Source organism: Pleuronectes platessa, chromosome 6, assembly GCF_947347685.1.
Source record: "Pleuronectes platessa chromosome 6, fPlePla1.1, whole genome shotgun sequence".
Taxonomy (NCBI): Eukaryota; Metazoa; Chordata; class Actinopteri; order Pleuronectiformes; family Pleuronectidae; genus Pleuronectes; species Pleuronectes platessa.
Genome location: NC_070631.1, coordinates 27,049,145 through 27,070,829, shown reverse-complemented (window position 1 = coordinate 27,070,829; position 21,685 = coordinate 27,049,145). Strand labels below are relative to the sequence as shown.

General features: G+C 39.5%; 1 protein-coding gene across 11 annotated transcripts in view; it reads left to right on the top strand.

The window, feature by feature from the left end:
* The window catches only part of plch2a (phospholipase C, eta 2a), a 199,706-nt gene that overhangs the window by 7,326 nt on the left and 170,695 nt on the right, over nt 1-21,685 (top strand). For 2 of the 11 annotated variants that reach the window (XM_053424364.1, XM_053424355.1), the window contains exons 1-2: nt 17,653-17,866; nt 19,762-20,290. The exons of 1 other annotated variant lie outside the window; for it this stretch is intronic. In XM_053424364.1, the coding sequence (XP_053280339.1) occupies nt 20,137-20,290 (154 nt within the window). In that variant the 5' untranslated portion in view covers nt 17,653-17,866; nt 19,762-20,136. Of the gene's footprint in view, nt 1-17,652; nt 17,867-18,384; nt 18,474-18,723; nt 18,898-19,761; nt 20,291-21,685 lie in introns of those variants that run through there. 8 more of the 11 variants (XM_053424356.1, XM_053424357.1, XM_053424359.1 and 5 more) reach the window with 8 other exon arrangements.

The following is a 21,685-nucleotide window of genomic DNA, read 5'->3' as shown; positions in this document are numbered from 1 at the left end:
TAGTTAAAATCCTGACAGCTAGATTGACAACCACACATTCCAAAACTAATATCGGTCTAGTAACAGAATCATGGGGATTGGTCAATTAAGCACATTTATGATTATTATGATTCATGTGATCTATTGCACACCCTAGCTTACCGGCACATTGTTTCTCTGTCCAATTGGCAGGGACAGGGATATTGTTTTTCTCTGCGTATTCAAATGCCAGTTCATGGCACTTAACTGGAGCAAGGCCATGGAACTGGTCAGCTAGTTGTTTCAAGTGTTTGGCCAGCTCCTCTACCATCTAATCTGTGAAAATTATCTTTACCTCAGCTACTGCACCCCAGGCTACTGATTTTACTTTCCCTTTCTCTTTTTTCTTTATGAATCTTTTGAGGGTTTTCTTGTCTTGTATATCCCTTCAAGCTTTTCTTAAGGACTTCTTTCCTTGCATGACCTCAGCGGCTGCACTCTCCATCTCTGCGAGGGGTGTATAGTTTCTTGGCATGATGGCTTTTCTACAATGTTTATGACATTAAAAATAAAACATATATAATGTAATATAACACTAAAATATGTTTAAGACTAAACTTCACTTGTGCTTCATGGTGGGGTAAAGTGAGACAATGTCTCATTTTACTACACAGCATTTGTCCCACTGTATCTCACAGCAACCGTTTTAGAAAAAAACAACATCTCTTATCAATTCAGGCTAATCTTCAGCTAGCATCAATCACATGGTTTTATATGTTGGAAGTTCACCAACATGTATGATATAAGTTTTTCTACCTGATTCAATTTGTTTTGAAACAACAGTTGATTAAGTTCAAACAAGAAAATTTACTTTTACATGCAAACATTTTTTTTTGTGAAAAACATACTTCCCACAGCACCAGCACCAACCTCTCCTTCATGTTAAGGGGGGAATGGGAGGGGCTTGAAAACATAATGGTCACATGACCACAAATGTGTTCCGTTGCCTACATACAGGGGGTGTCTCACATTACCCCTCTCTCCCCTACACACTTTCATAGACCTGAGAAGACTTCTAACCAACAAAAGGGAAATCACTAGTGTGGGTGTTCTTGATATAGCTGAATAACCTTTAAGAATTATTTTGTATGCAGCCACTAAGTTTTTGTGAATTGATTTGAATATTTAGTGGTGTTATATTTGTTACTTTTAAAATGCAGGTCCAGACATAGAACATTTCAAGCAAAGGTCAAGAACATCATAATGTTGACCAGTGCAATATATATAGGTATATTATTTGTAACAACGTCTTTGTGCATTCATCAAGTCATCAAATTAAAGAAAGGATTAATTTTAGAAAATAAGTTGAAGTAAAGGGTGTGTGTATTGGGTTCGTTGTGTAGTTTACTAGTGCTGTGCAGTGGGACAATCCAGCCATTAGCAAAACTACCAAATCTTAAATAGTGAACACTTGAAATAGCAATGAACACATCTGAAGTGTGTTATTGTGCTCCTCACATGAAAATTACAATTCAAACACTGAGACAATCAGACCACACACTACGTTCGTTCTTTTACAGTTTTTTTCGATTGCATAAACACTAAAATCAAAAGTATAACACAATTATCAAACCTGACACTCAAGGAGCAAAACATGGGCCCAGATCTGCACCACTATAGGCACAATGTCAGCTTCACACTTTTTGCTAAACAATACACACAGTGATCTGCAAAACACTAAACACACTTGTATACATTAAACACAGAAGGATATCAAGATGTCACTTCCTTGCAGTTCCTAAGCACAGCCTGTCAAATGACCACCCCTATGAGGTAATTGGTTCAACACAGCCATCAGGTGTGCAAACACATGTTTGCTTAATTGTAGACACACCAATCAGGTTTAAGCACTTTAAAAAATGCATCAGCTGAGTTCACCTGTTTTCAACCAAAATGGAGCTTGTGCTCAAAAAAGAAGAAGAGTGAGGGTGAGAGGGGGAATCCACGGAGGGGGAGGAGGCTGCGGCTGCAGTATGAGTATTGTTCACTTTAGCACTGTGATGTTGCATACTGCACATATAACTTTCATAATGTAAATAATATACTGTATTCCAGACCTATGCTGAACTACACAATCTTGTCTTTCACTGTATTTCTGAGAGTTTTACAGATGGATGCTGAGGAAATCGCATGAATTCATATCCTTAGATGAGGCAGGGTTCATAGGACAAATAAAGAAGGAGAGGCAGAAATATCATTGGCCACGGGGGCTATAATCCATGTCCCAGGGCAACGTGGAGGTAACATCACCCTTTGTGCTGCCACTACACAAAATGGGGTACTCCTCCGTCACGCCAACATGATCCCTTACAACACACCTCACATTCTCAAATGTTTGGACCGATTACACAACATCGTCACAGCAGTAAACCACAGGCACCAGATGCAATCCATTGTCATCTGGGACAATGGGTCATTCCAATGCTCTGGTCCAGAACTGGTTTCAACACCATCCACAGTTTACAGTACCATACGTTCCACCATACTCTCCGTCTCTAAACCCAATCAAAGAGTTTTTCTCGGCATGGCGGTGGAGGGTTTACGATCTCCAGCCCCAGGCTCAGGTTCCCCTTATTGAAACCTGTACTGGATACAGAATTTTCTGTTGTCTGATATTTGCTGAGCTTACAGTGTTATGCACACTCCTGTAGTAGCATGAAAACTGGGACATGTTTTGTTGTGATTCTCCATGTTGACATGTTGACTGATTTGGGGATATGGAGAGAAATAAATTCAATCTTCATGGGACTGCAGCATTGGTCTTGTGTAGTGTTTGGTGAATTTATTGTATATTTGCACTTTCTCAGAGTACTTCACTTATAGAACTCTAATCACTGAGAACTGGAATTGCTAAAAGTGTTTAAGGTTAGCAACAGCAGTGTGCAACTGGCTAAAGCAGAATTAAGTCATATGAGGCATGTGTGTTTCATATGGTAAAAAAATATGGTTTTGATAAATAAGTGTATAGTTTTTACAAGAGTGTTTAGTTTTGCAAAGGATCTGAGGTGTTCTGCTGATTGGGTGTGTGGTTGTGCTGATTGTGTTTGAAACACTGGGCCCTGTTTTGAAAATCGTGTTTAAGCAATCGAAAAAAACTGTAATGTGTTTTGGAGGGAATATCGTTCACCTATGCCAAAATACAAACCACTACAAACATAAAGGAAGAGTCTCTCCAAGTTTGGAACACACCTCCTGACCTTTTCAGAATGTCTTGTGCATCTGGCTCTGAATAAATTTGACCTTTTCAAGTATGTTGTCCGCATGCTGACTGCTCTGGCCCATGCGGCTCACCGCGCACAAAGGAAAACCACATCTGACTTGGAAAAGAGATACTGTTAGATAACTTGCCATTTGACTGTAAAATATCTGGGATAAATCCTCACGTTGAAGGATTTTTCCTACATTTTAGAACCAAGATAACTTTGCAAAGTATTATTTGATTCCAATATAAAGTTTTGTGTGTTCGAGGAGATACTGTAGAGGGAACTCAGGTCTGCTTTTGAGTACTTTGTTTCTGTCTGTATGGAGAGATGTGGTCCCTGCAAAAAATGTAAGATGCATCAATAGAACTATTAGAAAATTAAGGTGAGTAGTTGGGATGAAGGACGAGTTCACAAGTTGCTGGATATTGTTCCATTTTTAAGTTGGATTGTTAATTAATTCTTCTCATTCAGGTTTTTATGCCAAAAACAATAACACCAGGTAACATTGTGGTAGAGACTCTCAAATGCAATATGCTACTTATTTTTAGGGTTAGGGTAAAAAAAAGAAGATCAAAAAAGTTAAAAAAATATATATTTCCCGAAATCTCTGATATAATTTAACCATAAATCAATACTATCTTCTCTGGCTACAGTCATATTGAACGGCAGCCAATGAAAGTGGTTTTTTGTCTCATGCTAACGTCCATTGATTGAAATCACCCCTTATCCACTCTCTGAGGTTATTCTTACTTAAGTGTGGGTGGTGATCCTATTCAAATAAGTGCAGTTAAATAAAATTTTCTTTTTATAGTGCCAAATCACAACATACATTGTGTCAAGGCGCTGTCTAATTGTAAAGGCATGACCTTATTGTGTTGAGAAATGCAACAGTTCAGACAACAAGCAAGCTTTTGTTGACAGTGGAGCAAATAATCTTCCTTTTAACATGAAGAAACTCCCACAACCAGATTTGGTGTGGGAAGTAATCTGCCTCGACCTGTTAGGCTGTTTGAAGACAATGGGGGAAATAGAACTGTAATAGTGATGATGCAATACTGACAAAACCATGCCTTTACTTTTCATCTGACTGACTTTTTTCAGGCAAACAAAGCCCTAACATGTCCACAGTTATTTGGAAAGGTTGGGCTTGGTTTTTATTTGATTACAAAGGACTACTTTTATACAAGGAAATACAGCAGTTACACCAGAAACCTCAGAATGACTGTAGCTAAGTCTTAAATTTTAGTCTAATTATGTTTTGAATACTTGTTATCAGGGAATCTGATTGCCATCACAGTAAGGGCATGTTTTAACAAAACACATTTTCTAAGCTCTGCTAAAGCATACAGTAATTTTTTCCCCACAAAAACATATGTCATGGCTCAAAGCCGAGCAGGCAACTTCATAAATGCATTGATTTAGTTAACTTCACTAGGGTTAGTTATAATGTTGGTGGACAGATTGATATATATTTATTGCATTTTGCTTTGTTTATTATGTCAGAGATGTAAATATGAAGAGAAAGACAGCAGACATAGCATCCTCTTCAATAAGACTAGAAATATGCCAGCTGAGGCACAGCAGAATGAAAGGCAGGGTGAGACGGAGAAAGAAAAAGCAGGTGCAGAGAGCGAGAAAGAGGAGTCCCCAGTGAGGACTGGCCCAAGTGGACCTCCAAACTCTCCCCCACATAAACTTTATTATGCATGTTGAAAATGCATTATAAAACCTTTGAGTAAATATTTTTTGTACCTTAATATCTGAACCAAATTATTTTGTAGGGGTTTCTCCAAGACCATAAATATCACAGCTGGCAGACCCAGAGAGCCCTAACCCTAGGCTGACAGGGCCTCTCAATGCAAAATACAAGAGCATCATAAACTAGGTCAAGGAAAGTGAGATCTTTTCACTAATGGCAGATGATACGAAAGACACAAAAAGGAAAGGAACAGATGTCTTTAGTGCTTAGGTATCATTACAGAGGAGCTGTATCCAGATGTTTGAGAGATATGGCCTGGAGTACAAAAGTAACCTGGTTGGGCAACAAACAGAAATAAACGTATGCCGGTAGACGCAGAGAGCTTCAACGATTGAGTGAAACAAGGTTGGCTTGTCGGCATATTGCTTGTCGTACCTTACTTGATAGACTTCCTACTATTATTTACGTACTTTAGGAGGAAGCTCCAGAAAACGTTGGAGATAGAAGTATTGATGCACAGGGCTTGTTCGCTGAAATGGACCTTCAGTACATCGGCCTTTTGGTGACAAGCACAAAGGTTTTTGGTGATGCAAGATGTCTGTCTGACTTTCTATTGTCTCACGTTTATCTGTGGATCTAGTTAAAGCCCTTGCGCAAAGGTTTTAAAGATTACTGGGATGAATCCTACTTTGAGGGACTCTGAAAAGAAGTCTTAAATACTGCTGAAAAAATGCAATGTTGAGACGGAGCCTGCTCTAAAAAAAAAGAAGACAAAACGGAGCAGAAGGCTAGATGGACATGTCCTCAGTAGTTGAGTGTTTTGAGCAGACCGAGGACACTTTTCGTGCAAGCATATTCTACCTTGTGCTTGATAACATGCTCAGTTAGTTAAATAGGCAATTCTGAAAAACCAAATGATGAAATATTGATGGGGATCCAAGCCTTAAACCCTCCAAGTGCTACATTTTGTCAAGAGGAGGCTTTTTTTTTATTTGCTTCTATTAATAAATGCAACGAAGATGAACTCAGACATGAGCTAAACCAAATGAAAAGAATCATAGTAACATCTGGCATACCTAATAATTTAATAAATAAACCTAATAATTTAATATTTTAATGAGGTATTCCACAAGCTCTTCTGATTATGCAAAATTGCTATTGCCATACCTGTGAGTACTGCCTCCTGTGAACGCAGCTTTTGCACAACCAAGCTTGTTAAAATGTACTTGAGATCCACCATGGATGATGATAAACTGAGCAATGTAGGTGTTTTAAGAGTGGAGTCTCGTCGAACTTAGTCCCTGGACTAGGTTAATATCGTAAATCACTGCAGCAAACCATTGTAATCGCAAAATACAGCTGTTTAAGCTAAATGTGTGTATTGTGTATTCTTTGAGGTTTGATTTACCTTAAAATGTTTTTGCATCTTTCAGTGCTATGTTAATCTTCATTATATAATTAAATCACTTTGATTTAAATGAACCAGTTTTTTTTTTATTCTGTATCTGTCTCTGTATTCCTAATGATGGACTGATATAATTACCTCATACTGCTGCTGATCACCATAGGCTGAGCTGAACATCTGCTCCTAGAACAGTAGTAATAGTCTGTAGTTTGGGACCCTTGTATTATAGAATAGAATAGAATACATTTACTATCATCACACAGCTGAAATTTAGTGCAACCCCTCAATGGCAGTTCAAAAGTATACTATAAATTGCTTGGATAAAGACCAGAGCTTGTTGGTGGAACTCTGTGATAGCTGGAAACATTGCTTGTAACTAAGGGGCATGTGCAAGAAAATGGAACATTTGCTAAGCTTGGTCAACACTCAATTTCTTCATAGTGTGGCAACGTAGGGTAGTGGTGAGTTGTTAGATGACCATTAACCAGTGTAATCAACGAAAATCCAACAACTCCAACCCCGGGATAATAACCCAGGGAAAATAATTTCCTCAAACCAATACTAACAACCAATAAGGCAAATAAAACAAGGCATTCAGGTTAATTATACTGAAAGGCAGAAGATGTGGTTGCATCCAAATATAATACTTTATTAATAATGACAACAATGTAAACTATTAATGGAGCCACCACACACCATGCACACATATAGGTTGGAAGGAATGTTCCAGAGCTGAGGCTTACCAGTGGAGAGTTGCGCTTGCGAGGTAGGAGAGGGATCCCAGGGAGAGCCACCTCGATCACACGCGCATCCACACGCCCTAACACACATGCAATTGTGAAAACCAGTGGGTGTAAGGCACAGCACACAGGAAGGAGACACCGCCACCCAAAGACACCAGCCTCCACCATTTCTCAACTACTGCAAAATATGGAAGACACGCGTCAGTAGGGCTCCACACAAATTCAATAAAGAAACCAAAACAATATTCATTTATAATGGGTAAAAAATATAATATAATCAACAAATGACCAACCACAACAACCTAAACTACACAATTAATCATGATAAAATGAAATTTGCAATTTTAGACAAAACAACCAAAATAAGCTACCAAAGACACAATGTTATTTGCATAGAGAAAGCAGCAATTGGCAATGTAACACAATCAAAATAAAGTAAAGTCTAAATAACTAAACAGTAGATTATGTTATAATCTACCGAGGTTATCTGTGGCTGCAGATTAAATACATAAAAAAAAGAGGAAATAACAAAAACCCACATAGATTAGGCATGTAGTTGTGAGTTTAAACAAAATACACACAAAAAAACTACGCAAAAAAAACTTTGGTAGCCACTTTTTCAACCCAAACAAAACAAATTAATAAATGAAATAAACACCTCAGACAGGAGCAGCCGGTGAGATGATCCACCACGAGAGTAATAAAGGAGAGACAAAAAAGGGAATATGTCAAAACCCATTCATATTCACGTTTTAAAAAGGCTCACGCTCAAAATGGCAAACGCATTCCCATGTGACACTTTAGGAAAACTAAGGCAAAGTAAATCTAAGTAAAGTAAAATAAAACAAAGTTAGGCAAAACAGTGTAAAGCAAAGTAGAGTAAAGCAAAGCAGAGTATCCACGCTAAACACCCACAAAGTCTGAGGCTAAAATGAGGAAAGATGCAGAGGTGAACAGCCACCGCTGTCTAAGACAGTGCCAGAAGTTGAACGGACCAGAAAACGTCAGGGGAGAGCTCAGAAGAAAGCTACTACTATTTATAGTGTCTCTATACTTTTGATTGGCTGATGAAGCCAAGTAAACCATATTGCTAATTAATGTTTGTGGACTGGAGGAAATAGAACTGTGTACATTTTCTACTTTTAACAATTGTATTTGGGGTTAGTGACAAAAACCCAAGGGTCTACAGACACATAACTCTAGATGTACATACGTAAAGTGATTATTTTTCTACATTTTCATGCTCATTGCAGTTTATGTTCACTATGTTGACCATCTCACTTCAGCATATTAGCATGTTATAACTTGCCAATTAACGCCTAACTGCAAGTACAGCCAGGGTTGAAAGGAATATCCATAGTCTTGCAAATATTTAATAAAAAAAATAAGAACCACAACAAACTCTCATAATTTTAGTTATCACATCGAATCCTGAGGGGAACATCAAAAAATTCCATGCTAGATGAACATTTTTAGTATCACCAAAGAAAAGAAGGACTTGTGGACTACATGAGTGTTATTTCTGGTACATCAGTCAGTAAAAGATTAGAGATGTGGGAAGCACTGCAATTTTAATCAGGCAGTTTCACCATCTGAAGAACAGTACAGTACTTTGTTGAATTTCCCCCTGGTCCACTGCTCCCTACACTGAACTGTCTGTACTATCATGGTTTGCCCCTCATGCAGCAACATCTAAAACGGCTGCCAGGCCTTTCAGTGGACCACATGGTGAACAGTGCTATTTTTTTTGTCTTTCATATTTTTTTCATTCTTTCTTGTCTCGGTAACGAAGCAAAAGTACCCCACGACCCCTTGCATCATGACAGAGACAACTAACATTGGCACACATTTAGAAAAATTTCAGATTTTTCCTGATGCAGTTTTTGTCTTAGCTAGATCATCTTTACAGGAACTGTGCATGTGTGACTAGATGAACACACCACATACACCAGTCTCTGTGACATGCTGCTGGCCAACTGTATCCTCCAGTCTTGGCAGCTGCAGTATGACCGTGAGTGTGGCTTATGGGAAAAGCCGGTTCTCTAACCCTTTGTGGAGACTTGCTTTTCAGCAGGGTGTTGGTTTTCAGCCTCTTTCAGCTCAGTCATGGGGGATTTACCAGTGCTGAAACCCAGCACCTTACCTGGATAAAGACCAGAGAGAATGAAATCAATCCAATCTCCTGGGAAAGTGGGTAACTGCTGGTGTTGCTGCTGTGTGCTGGTGTGCATGCATTTATTCAAATGTTGGCTGAAATAATAAGAAACTATATGATATAAAACTTTTCTGTCCCTTATGGAGCATGAAAAAAACTAAATTTCCCAACAATCTTTACATTAGATTGTGATAGCTCTTGAGTGCAAATGATAATTTTGACTACATGATAGCACTCGAGAGGCTAGGGGTAGCTAAAAGTGGATTTTAGGGGATTTGTGTTGAGATATATCCTCTTATGACCACCCATGATTATCCACAACACAGTTAATTGTAATCTAACCCATTTTCTCTTCTGTAGGGTGGACTGTATTTAGAAAATGCTGCAAGTCAGTAAATCTACTTTACTAAATTTATCAATAAATCCAAATTTTATATGCATAGCACATATTCACAAATGTCACAAATTTGTCTCATAGGGCGTAACAAGGTTTTACATCCTCTGTCCTTAACCCTCAACAAGAGTAAGGAAAAAATACCCGCCAAAAAACTATTAACAGGTAGACTCCTCAGAGAGAGCCTCATGTGAGGGATCCCTCTTGTGACGCTTGGTCATTTATGTTTATGGATTTCTGTCTCTATTTGTGTTTTCTGTTTCCTGTTTTATTTTGTAGCCACGCTTTCCCTGTGTCTTGTTCCAGCTTCTCGGTGAGTCACTTCCTGTCTTTGATTGTCGTCCCCAATCCTCATGTGTTTCACCTGTGTGTAATTGCCCCTGCCTTCCTTCTGTCTATTTAAGCCTCTGTGTTTTCCTTTGTCGGGTGTCGGTTCGTTAGTTGTTTCTCTTACTCGTTTCTCTTACTCGTTTCTACACGTGTCAGATATGGTTTGTCTGTTCCTGCTGTCTCGACCTGCTTCCTTGTTCTCTGTGCGCCTTGTTGCCAGAAGTTTACCTGTTAGTGTTACTGTTTGTTTTTGTCTTGTTTAAAGACTCTTTTATATTAAATACCTTTTTGTTTGTAACCTCTGCATCCTGGGTCCATCTCCTCCCTCAAACCGTAACCTCTCCCAGGATGAACAGAAGTGCAATAGATAGAGCATCTAGCAGAACACATCAACAAAATATTTATTAGAAGAAACAGATTTTAACATAATAGAAAGGTGTGTCAATTTTTACTAATTTACTAACACTAAGACTTTTCAATTGTATGCTTAAACTGCAGAAAACTCAGAAAAATGTAAGTGTATTTAAATGATTTCTTTATTTTGAACCAAATATATGTCTATATGTCACCAAACAAGCCTAGCACGAGGAGGAAAAAGATAAACATTGTATCTGATTTTGAACCAAATATTGTCAAACTACAGTGATTAGACATAATTTCTTCCTTTCAGCAGCAAGCGTTTTGTTGTCTTGGCCACCACCTACGTTGTCTTCGAAATGCTAAGTGCACTGAATGGATCCTATGGTGCATGTATTGTGAATTCAGGGTTCAGATAGGTGGGGAATGTGGAAGAAAGGGCCATTGTTTTAGTTTGCCTTTGACTGTTGGCCTGAGACATTTGCCTAATGGCAGATACACTACATGTGCACATGCTAAATGCCATGAGCATATAAATCAATTGAATTGCTTCCTTAGCTCATAATGGATGTGCAACCCAGTCTCATCAGAAAACGTTCAGTGGCAACGTTGGTCCACTTGGAACCACGTTACCATCTCACAATCTGGCCTCTCAGATTGTGAGATGGTAACATTTTGTCAGCCCATTGTTTTGCATTGGCGTGTTCTCACGGACGGACTGGGCGAGCGGAACTGACGTGTGGCTTTTAGTAAACATCCGGTCCTTTAACTCGGGGCTGCGTAATAACCACCGAGCGCTTGGAAGACAAACGATGTCATCTTCCTTCTGTCAGGTGAGTAGTTTATTGTTTTTAAAGATCGTTACGATCTAGGTTTACAGTCCGAGTGCTGAGACAGCGGATGCGGAGTCCGTTGATACACACAATGGATGCTATTCTTCAGCTAATACGCCATTGATAGCCACATGCTACAGCCCACATTAGCCTGTGCTACCTGGGAGGTGAATACATGGTTGTTGAAACCAGTTCAAGACGCTTAGCTCATGATTGAGGGACGCTACAATATAAATATAAACATGAATTTGATTTATGAATGCTTTAGATTAATAAGGAGTGTATTTCTCTACCATTACTCCACAATATCAGGTCAATTTGGTTTAATGTATAGTATGCACTATGACAATAATGTTTCCATGTTATGGAGTTGCGATTCATTTTATAAAACAATTGCTATGTTCTGTTTTTTAATCAAGGAGGATCCAAGTGAAGCTACAGGAGTTTCATTAACGTCAATAACTTGGACCGAACACTTTGTTTTGCTTGATGAAGAGCAGGAAGGGCAGCCTGGAGAGAAAGAGAAGCCGGATTGAGCCCACTACCATCATCCACGTACCACGAGGAAGATGAGGGAGAGAAATGATCCTACCATTAAAGAGGTACTTTTAAGTTACATACCAGAAACACCATTTTATATAATGTGCCAAATATACATTTTTATTAAATCCCCAAAGTACGCTTGCTGACATACAAGTTAATATCACACTGAAAGAATTTTGATCAATCATGCTTCCCTGCTGTGATTGTTTAACTGGGGAAACAACTTTTTCCACAGGAAGGCAAGTAAATTTAAGGAATACATTTGCAAAGTTTTCCTCTGTTATGTATAATGATGACCCCCATCAAACATAATGTTAGCAATCTTTACACCTTTTAATTTATACTGATTATTTCTGTCTACATGTGTGAATTTGCCTTCATTAGTTTCAGAAAAGAGCGATGATGTATCGGTCAGCGGGCGGCAGCACGAGACTCCGCAAACTAGTCTGTAAGCAAAGTAGACGAAGGCATCGAGGTTGCGGCCTGCCATCATTGTTATTTTGCTTAAGGGACTGAATATGTTTCATGTAGAAATATTAGCATTTCCCTTATATCTACCAAAACTGCTTGTTTCACAGACTGCAGTTTTGTTTTGATCCGATGTGGTGTGCAAATAAAACCGTATCGGCAATGGGTTGTGGGGCATTAACATTTGTAACTCTAATTTTGTTTTTGACAGACTGTGAAAAGAACGTTGAGAACATCACCACTCTACAGGAAGACACAGTCCAGTAATGGGTGTCAGAAGTTCAGTAGTGAACGACAGGTACTGTGGAAAAATGTGTGTCATTGTTGTACAATGTCCTTTGACTCTGTTTACACAAGGTTAACACAAAAAGGTTTGATTGTAAACTGATATTGGTATGAATTCATGTTATTCTCCTCTTCACAAGAAACAAACAATCCAAATTACCTGCAGAACACCCTTGATGGACGCTTCAGGAGCATTGTCAGACTGGCGAGACAGCAAGATGCCAACTTTAATGCCAATTTATTTGTGTAACATTCTGTGACCAAATGTATAGATAACTTTTTGTAGATTGTAAAAAAAGATAACCCATTTATTTAAAAAAAACTACACTAGAATTACCGCACTGCGTTGTATGACTCCGCTAACCAGTGCAGTGTCCGTCTACATATTTCTACATATTTTCTTTCGTATAAATGACACTGTGTCTCTTGACAACTGAAACCATAAGATGAGGTCAGTGTGGCCTTGACCTTTTGACTTTAACACAAATACACAGTTAGACAATCCGAAAACATACAGTTATGCCAAAATATATTTTGTTTCACATTCTAGATGGCATAAGCAGAGACATCAACTCAGGAAAAATATTTCTGTAGAAAAGAAAGCCCTGTACGTGTGTACGTATGTATACATACACACGTACAAACACACTATTGAGACGTTTTGTTTTTTATCATATATTCTCAGGAAGGACTGATGCATTTACTGAGACGGGACGTGAGGGCCTACTCTGCGTGCTCAGAGTTCAAGCCCAGCAGGCTGCAGCGGGCCTGACATATTCCGGAACAGCAGCACAGTCTTTGGATGACTCCTCTGAAGATGAAAACATGGCGAGGTACTTCTCCACTGATGAAGCACTGTGAGGGCTGTGATTAGCTACACTCTCTTGCTACAAGGCTACTCTTGCTACTCCCTGGCAGCCTTAGGAAGGCATTAGCTTGCTGTGTGGTAGCTGTTAGCTTCAGCATTTTTAGTTTTTAGTGGCCTGTCTGACGTTTATGTTTAAAACAAAAAAATCAGAGGGAACCATCTTCATAATTTAACACTATGGTTTGTTTGTGTGTCCTTCAGTTCTTCTCAAGAGAAGCAGTACAGGTGTGCCTCAGCTCCACGCTCCCTCCTGCAGCCTCCGCTCCTGATACTAACCTCATGTCTCCATCACACCAAGATTGACAGACCTTTCTCCAGAGCTGCCCCCTCCCTCTGAAACCTCCCTCTCCAAAACACTATTTGTGTAGTTTTTAAAGTATTTTTTGCATGAGAATTGTTGATCATAACATTTCCAGCAGATGCCATGATATGGGTGTCTAGGTACACCCATATCATATTGTTTAAGATGTGTAACATCAAGTTTGTGTATCAGTGCAAAAATACATACCGTCATTAGTCAAGAGTTCACTCTCTTGTTTACACTAAATTTAGGTGACCCAGATGTTTCACAATGCATCTGATAAGGTCTTATGAGAAACATTCTTAACATTAAAGAAATGAACACAGAAGATAGCAATAGATGTCTGACTCAAATCACTAGCTGATAATCAGCAGCCTGACTTATTCAAACACATTAATACTACAATGAATGAGGCAGGGGTTATCTATCAGAAATCATTTCTGGGACATTAATTTAAAAGTTCTCCAGTATAAGCAAATGTGTTTTAAAATTGGTTTACATCCAAGTGTGAGGCTGTCCCATCACATGGATTTAAGACATATATATTGTTTGTATGAGCTGTCCCTCAGTTAAGTACTTGCACTTCTTGAAAAGCTCTATATAAATAAGATGTATTATTGTTTATACATTGCTTTATACATGTTTTCCTAAAAGTCACTGTAGATACAGAAACAACAGTATGGTTCAGGTGACAGTGAGTGAAATGTGAAGGTAATTTCAATGAGCTCAAGAGAAACCTAATGTGACGATATAGTTGATTTCTGATAGATAACCCCTGCCTCATTCATTGTAGTATTAATGTGTTTGAAAAAGTCAGGCTGCTGATTACCAGCTACTGATTTGAGTCAAACATCTATTGCTATCCTAAGCTAATGCCTTCCTAAGGCTGCCAGGGAGTAGCAAGAGTAGCCTTGTAGCAAGAGAGTGTAGCTAATCACAGCCCTCACAGTTCTTCATCAGTGGAGAAGTACCTCGCCATGTTTTCATCTTCAGAGGAGTCATCCAAAGACTGTGCTGCTGTTCCGGAATATGTCAGGCCCGCTGCAGCCTGCTGGGCTTGAACTCTGAGCACGCAGAGTAGGCCCTCACGTCCCGTCTCAGTAAATGCATCAGTCCTTCCTGAGAATATATGATAAAAAACAAAACGTCTCAATAGTGCGTTTGTACGTGTGTACGTATGTATACATACACACGTACAGGGCTTTCTTTTCTACAGAAATATTTTTCCTGAGTTGATGTCTCTGCTTATGCCATCTAGAATGTGAAACCAAATATATTTTGGCATAACTGTATGTTTTCGGATTGTCTAACTGTGTATTTGTGTTAAAGTCAAAAGGTCAAGGCCACACTGACCTCATCTTATGGTTTCAGTTGTCAAGAGACACAGTGTCATTTATACGAGAGAAAATATGTAGAAATATGTAGACGGACACTGCACTGGTTAGCGGAGTCATACAACGCAGTGCGGTAATCTCTCACCGAGTGCAGTCGGTCCCCCTTCGGGATGAACGGTCTCGATGGGTCCTTAGCATTAGAGGTGTAATCTAACCTCAAATATTAATATATTATATTATTTATTATTATATACCGTGAATAACATTCACGATCACTGAACGACGCCACGCAGGGACGGTGATTTTAACAGCACGCTGTGGCCTGGTCTTCCGCATGGCAGCGTCATAGCAACCCTCATAGCAACGATAAAAACATTCGTGATAACTATTAAAATATTGATCATAAGCACGAACTGGCTGAAGACTGTGGAAGCAAAGAGCACATTTCTCGCTAGAAATGGTGTCAGAATGTATTTTTATGCCCAAACTAAGTTAAAAAATTATATTTTTATCTGAAAAAACAAGGAATATCCGCCATGTTTTCCTCTCCGCAGACGGGAGCTTGTGAGTCACGTGACGTGAGAACACGCCAATGCAAAACAATGGGCTGACAAAATGTTACCATCTCACAATCTGAGAGGCCAGATTGTGAGATGGTAACGTCGTTCCAAGTGGACCAACGTTGCCACTGAACGTTTTCTGATGAGACTGGGTTGGGATGTGATAGCATATAGAGTTCTTACAAAAGAGAGATAATAGCACTTGTGTGTGTGTGTGTCTCTACATGTCTCCCTCTCTCACTCAGAGAGGAAAGCAGCTAGTACCACAGAGGAGACTGTGTAAGGTAATCAAAAAAACATTCTGTAGTCTAAGCCTCAAGATGAAACACACTTTACAAAGAGCTGAAGAAGACTGACTCCCCAGCTTTCATTGTGGCCGTTAGATTTCTCTTTCTCTCTCAGTCAGTCTAGTCAGGATTGGTGTTGGGAAATGAAGGTTAAATGCACGACTGAGCTTGTATCTGACTCGCTGCACTTAGCAACAGAAAGGGTGTTACCTACAGTTTAATGTTTCTGCTTTCAGGAACTCTTTTGTTCCATTACAGTCATACACTTAGTAAGAGCATTGCTCAACATGTGGTGCTGTTGTAGGTATCTGTGTACGACACAAATTTCAGATTTGTTAGACCACATAGAAGTAGTGTATTGACTGAAGCAAAAAACACAGAATAATGCTGGGATGGGATTTTTTTTTTAAATGGCTTAATAAATCATTTATTAGCCGAAAATAACAACATGTTTGTTTCAAGCCCCCTGGTTCCTACTGGATCCCACTGAAGGTATGGATCTTTAAAACAATCCAATACTAAAATTACTACCGCCACCGGTGTAGCTTGTGCAGGAAAAGTCACCATGTGTACATGTCAGGACAAGTCAAAGAAAAGTGGACTGACTAGATCCTTGTCACACATCACCACTACGAGGCTTTCATGGACACTATCTTGACCCTGGTCTTATCTTTTTTTTTGGGGGGGGGGCTGCCCAAAGAAAAAAAGAGGGTTGTCAGGTCCTAACTGCTCAGTTGGTGCTTATTCTCTGTTACCCCTCACCCCCTTCATGGAGTAGGTTCCAAAGTGGTTAATGCCTCAATTTAAATCATAACAATTCAACCACAACTAAAATGCTTTAGAACAAGAAAAAATTGGCCCCCAAAAAAACTAAGAGGCTTACAAGTGCGAATCATTGGGAATTGTTTAATATTCATACATACAGGTTACACAGGTTGGAGGTCTACAGGTTGATGACCCACTCTTAATTAAGAACTGGTTGAAACATGGACTGATTCACTCAATAACTCACCTGAACACATGAACCAGCTAAATTGAGTTGATCATCGCAAGTGACACCCTATGACCCATTGTTATCTACAAAATACAATATGTAATGTAACTTGTAAGAACAAAATATGATAACCTATTGTATTCTTGGTTGTCAACAAAGGCACCAGGCATGTGTTAAACTGTATCACAATATTAGTTAAAGAGAAGCAGGGGTACGCTGAAGAGCCTGTTGTCCCCACAACACTGAGTGAGTGTAGGTCATTCATGAATCTCTCTCACAAATTGGAAAACAAAGGTTTTATTTAATGTTTCATGTAAGGTTTTACACTCAGTTGTTTGCAACCTGGTAGTTTTCCTATGTATCTTTTTTCCCCATTGAGGTTTGGATTTCCACTGTAATCTTTCCAAACAGGAGCGAACATGTTGCAGAAATTGTGTGTTTTGCGTTCAGGCAGCAATTCCCTGTATCCAAAACAACTTTCTCCCAAGATAGACAAATAAAGTAACCTTGAACCTGCTTCAGATTGTACTTCACTCCACTTCCCTTCATGAAGTCAACAAAAACATTAACCTTAATTTAATGCCATTCCAAAATCTCTCTGATAAAGTTGAATGAGTGAAAGGACAACAAACTTCCGTCAGCATGTGGGTGTCGGAATTGCTTCTTAACATTCCAGCTATTGACACACACACATACACACACACACACACACACACACACAAACACACACACACATTCTCCTGTGTCCAGGTGGAGTGTGTATATGCATGTTTGATGGTAACCGGAACGTGCCCAGACCTGCAGCTTAGGCAATCTGACCGCCAACCTTTCAAAAACAGTTCTCAACACGTCCACCAGCCAGTCAGCCAGCCCACCTCATCTTGCAAACCAAGACAGACTCCCCCACCACACATTACTCATGCACAGATTTTTCAGTCCTTAGCTGGGTGGCGGATCATAGGCTCCACAACATTAAAGCTTTCAACTTTAAAAGATGATTTGAAGGAGTCTTTCCATCTGAGCTGAGGTTTATCTGGTCATTACGTGAGTGGGTTTCTGTGAAGAGGGATGTGTGGCGGGAGCAGCAAGGTAGGTAAACAAAGGAAGTTTAGGTAGGAGAGGTGAAGTGAGTGTGAGGTGCGTTCTAACAAACCGACAGCTGTCACGTTGCTTTGTATGCACACTGAGGTTTGTCTCACCCTAGGGTACATTTGTGTGTTGAAATTCTTTAGCAGCTACTTGGCAGTTTCAATCTTCCGTTTCAATCCAACACCAGTTTTATGCATCTTCACATATAGTCTTTTCTTTCTCTGTGTATAGTTACAATTCAGGTTGCCATTGTCTCCAGGTCTATTATTTACTTAGCTATTTGAATCATTATGTTGGGACATCAAACTATAACAACACTAATGGAATCTGAGGTCAGATTAAACGTAAGAGCGCCCAAAAGTCACTGGATTTGAACTATAAGGACCCCAGGCATCCTTCAGTAAACAGAGCTGGTTGTGTGTAATCTAAATGAGGAAGACACAACAATCTGTAAACTGCTATTTCTTGATATTTGTAATTAGCTGTTGGTTAATAGATCCTGGTGCTATTTCTGATTGGTCTTGGTCTTCATTGCCATTAATTCCATTCCCTCCTGTCGCAGCTTTCAGGCATGTACTGAGCTCCAGAGAACCTCTGGACTCTATGTGTGAGTGTACGAGTGATCGTGAAAGTCTGCAGAATGTGTTCTTGAGGGATTTTGTCAATTCTCACTCAATGATTTCATGCTGAGATTCCAAATGTTGCCACATCCCAGTTGTTGAGCCTTTTAAATGTTAACTCTTTTCAAATATTTCAATGGAAAGCCTGCGCTGTTGGCAGACAGCGTGTTGTAGTGAAACCCATTTCACGGTGGACAACAAACACTAACATATTACTTTTGTTTTCATTGGAAAAAGGCTATACTCTCCAATCTTTGCTCACACACACTCACATGGAGGCACCACCACTGACAGGAGCATCACCTACAGATGAAATGTGACAGATCCATTTTATGAGACTGTGTGGCGGCTACCAACTCACTGTCAGTCCTGTTGTGTGTAGCTGGCCTCTCTTTTACGGCTCACAGAGAAGTAATAATCACATTTTATCAGAGTCTATTTGAAGACACTCTGTTCTGCTCATCCAAGCATGTTGCATGAATATAGTAGGGGAATAAAATGTCTTTAATTTCACCTTAAAACCAGGTGGAAAACTTCTGCTTTAACTTAACAATTTTAGAATTACATATCATCTTTTTATCTAATTCTAATTTTATTCTATTATTCTACACAGGCAAGTTTACTAATGTCCAAGTACAGCACTTTTAATCTAGCACTGTGTATGAAAGGCGCTTTAGAAATAAAATGACCTTGCCATGGTTTATATAAGAGCCTGAAGTATATTCTTCTAATCTCAATGCACAACAATAGAATACAAACCAACACAAATTCTTAATTCATTTACAGGGTTAAGTTTGTAGAATTTAGTGACATCTATTGGTGGAGTTGCATGTTGCAGCTGAATACCCCTCACCTCTCTCTCCCCCTCTAAACATGTAAGAGAACCTGTGGTAGCCTGCAGTTGTTATTAAAACTCAAAAGGTTTTTAGTTTGTGCAGTTTGAGTTACTGTAAAAAAGATGGCGGCTTCCGTAGAGAGGACACGCTCCAGATGTAAATATAAAGTATTTAAATATAAAGGACTCATTCTAGAGTAAAGAAAACAACAATTTGTGCAATTTAGATGAAACGCTGGTGAAAACACGTCGGATTATTTTATATTCAATATCGCCTATAGATCCCTTGCACATAAATCTTACACACTGAAACTTTAAGCTGACACTTTGACTGAAATATGTATTGTATTGAATTTGTGCACCGTCTCGTCCTATCTCATATTTGTCTTATGTGTCTTCCATATTCCCCACTCCCCTCTTTGTCTCTCTTCTCCACGTAGGTGACTCTAGCATCTTGGGCTATATGTGATCATGGTTTGGACCAGGAGGACCATAACATTTTGGTTCAAGGACACTGACTACTGAGTTCCAGACTGCCAAAGTTTCATGATACCTGCACCTTTCCTCTATCACTGAACATCATTGTGAGGAGGCTGCCCTTGCTCCTTCATCCCATCTTTACAGTCTGTTTTACCCATGACTTCACAGAGTATTTTTTGACAGTGAGGTCCAACATTTCTTGAGCTCCACCTTTGGTTTTTATTATTGGATCATATCACAGTTTCTAAACGGACGGTCTCGGGAGATACTTCTGAAAATTTGATAACGGTGGGAACCACTGGCCCTTTACGATTGTCTGTCACACATCAGCAGTCATGGAGTCTGTGGCAGCTAGAATGGCCATGGTGACGGACTCCCCCAACCTGTCATTGAGGTCGAGGACTACTGTGACAACAGACCGTGACTCTTTTGTGAGTACTGCCAGCTTTCCCTGCTGCCACTTCCTGTCGGCCAACGTCATCAATGTTGGTAAGTGCTGACTGCGCTTACTTGAAAGTTACCTGTACATTGTGATGAAATGCTTGTTTCAGTGATGAACAGTGACAATGTGCCAGGAATCTGCCTGTAAGTGTTAATGTTGGAGGTTTCAGCTTGTGATGAGTTATCTCTGCGGTCTCATGGTGTGCAGAACTGTTTAACCTCATGCATATTGCTGCTTTTCTGGAGCGTGGACTGGGTTTATGTCAATAACTGAGGATGGTGGAAGAATTCATTATCTGAGTAGTTAACGTGAAACAAACTTGCAAAGATTTCTTGTGTCAAATACGAAGGAAGACCTCTTGATGTGGTATCGCTGTCTGGGGTCTGATGCAAATTCACAAGGATTTTATAGAGGTCATGGACTGAAGGCTGAATAGTACAGGAGGAGCTGATTGTGTGTAAAATGTTGGAATATTATTGTGACCAAGTCTCGACGGAGAGACTTAATTTCAGTTGCCAGAGTTGTTTTATGGCTATAGAGGAATTTCATGTTCAATATGGGGAGATTCATTCACCTGCAATATGAAATCATTACTGCCAGTGTGGTGTGCTTCCTTGACAAGTTAGCAACTATTTTTTAACATGGTCCCAAATTTCAGCCCCTAAGTTTTCCTGTTTTCACTGCGAAACCCCCCTAAACAAGACATCATATGTCACACTGTATTCAATTCATTCGGTAAAAAATATTGAGGATTAGCATTTTCAGTATTGCTACCTTATAACCTCTTTAATCTATAATTGTTTTTAAATTTGGACAAATAATAAGAAGTCATGCTACTTTGGATGCGATAGCAGTTCCTATTTACACTGCTGCCAGGTATAACCTGGATTACTCTGATACTGGAGAAGTCAGAATTGATTTCTAGTTTATTCTAATTATAAAGTTATGGATAGATGACTATCAATGCTGGACACTGAAGAACAGCTATTATGTTTTGTTACGGCCACGAACAGAAAATGTAAAAACCGGCTCAACCTTGTAGCCACAACATAAAATGAAGACGTCAACCGAGAACTGAGTTCCAACAGAAGATAAAGTTTATTTACAAAATGGAAAATAAACTAGTCATCAAGATTTACCCAAAGTATTGGAGCCTGGAGGTCTGGCCAAAAATAAGGAAAACTAGGCTACCAGACCTACAGCCTGAAACAGAAAGAAACAGAAACCACACGATCGAACATGCTGCTGTTGCTACTGCTGGAGGAGAGTGAGCCTCTCCTGCACCCTCCGTTAAATACAGGGGCAGGGCCACAATGAGTAGACCTACTACCTGTGAGGAGAGATCAAGGACAAGAGCAGAGCAAAGGGTGGGAGCATGTAGCAATTTGTGGTAAATTGTTTCAACCTGGAGACAAACCAGGGACACATAGTGTGGCTTTAGA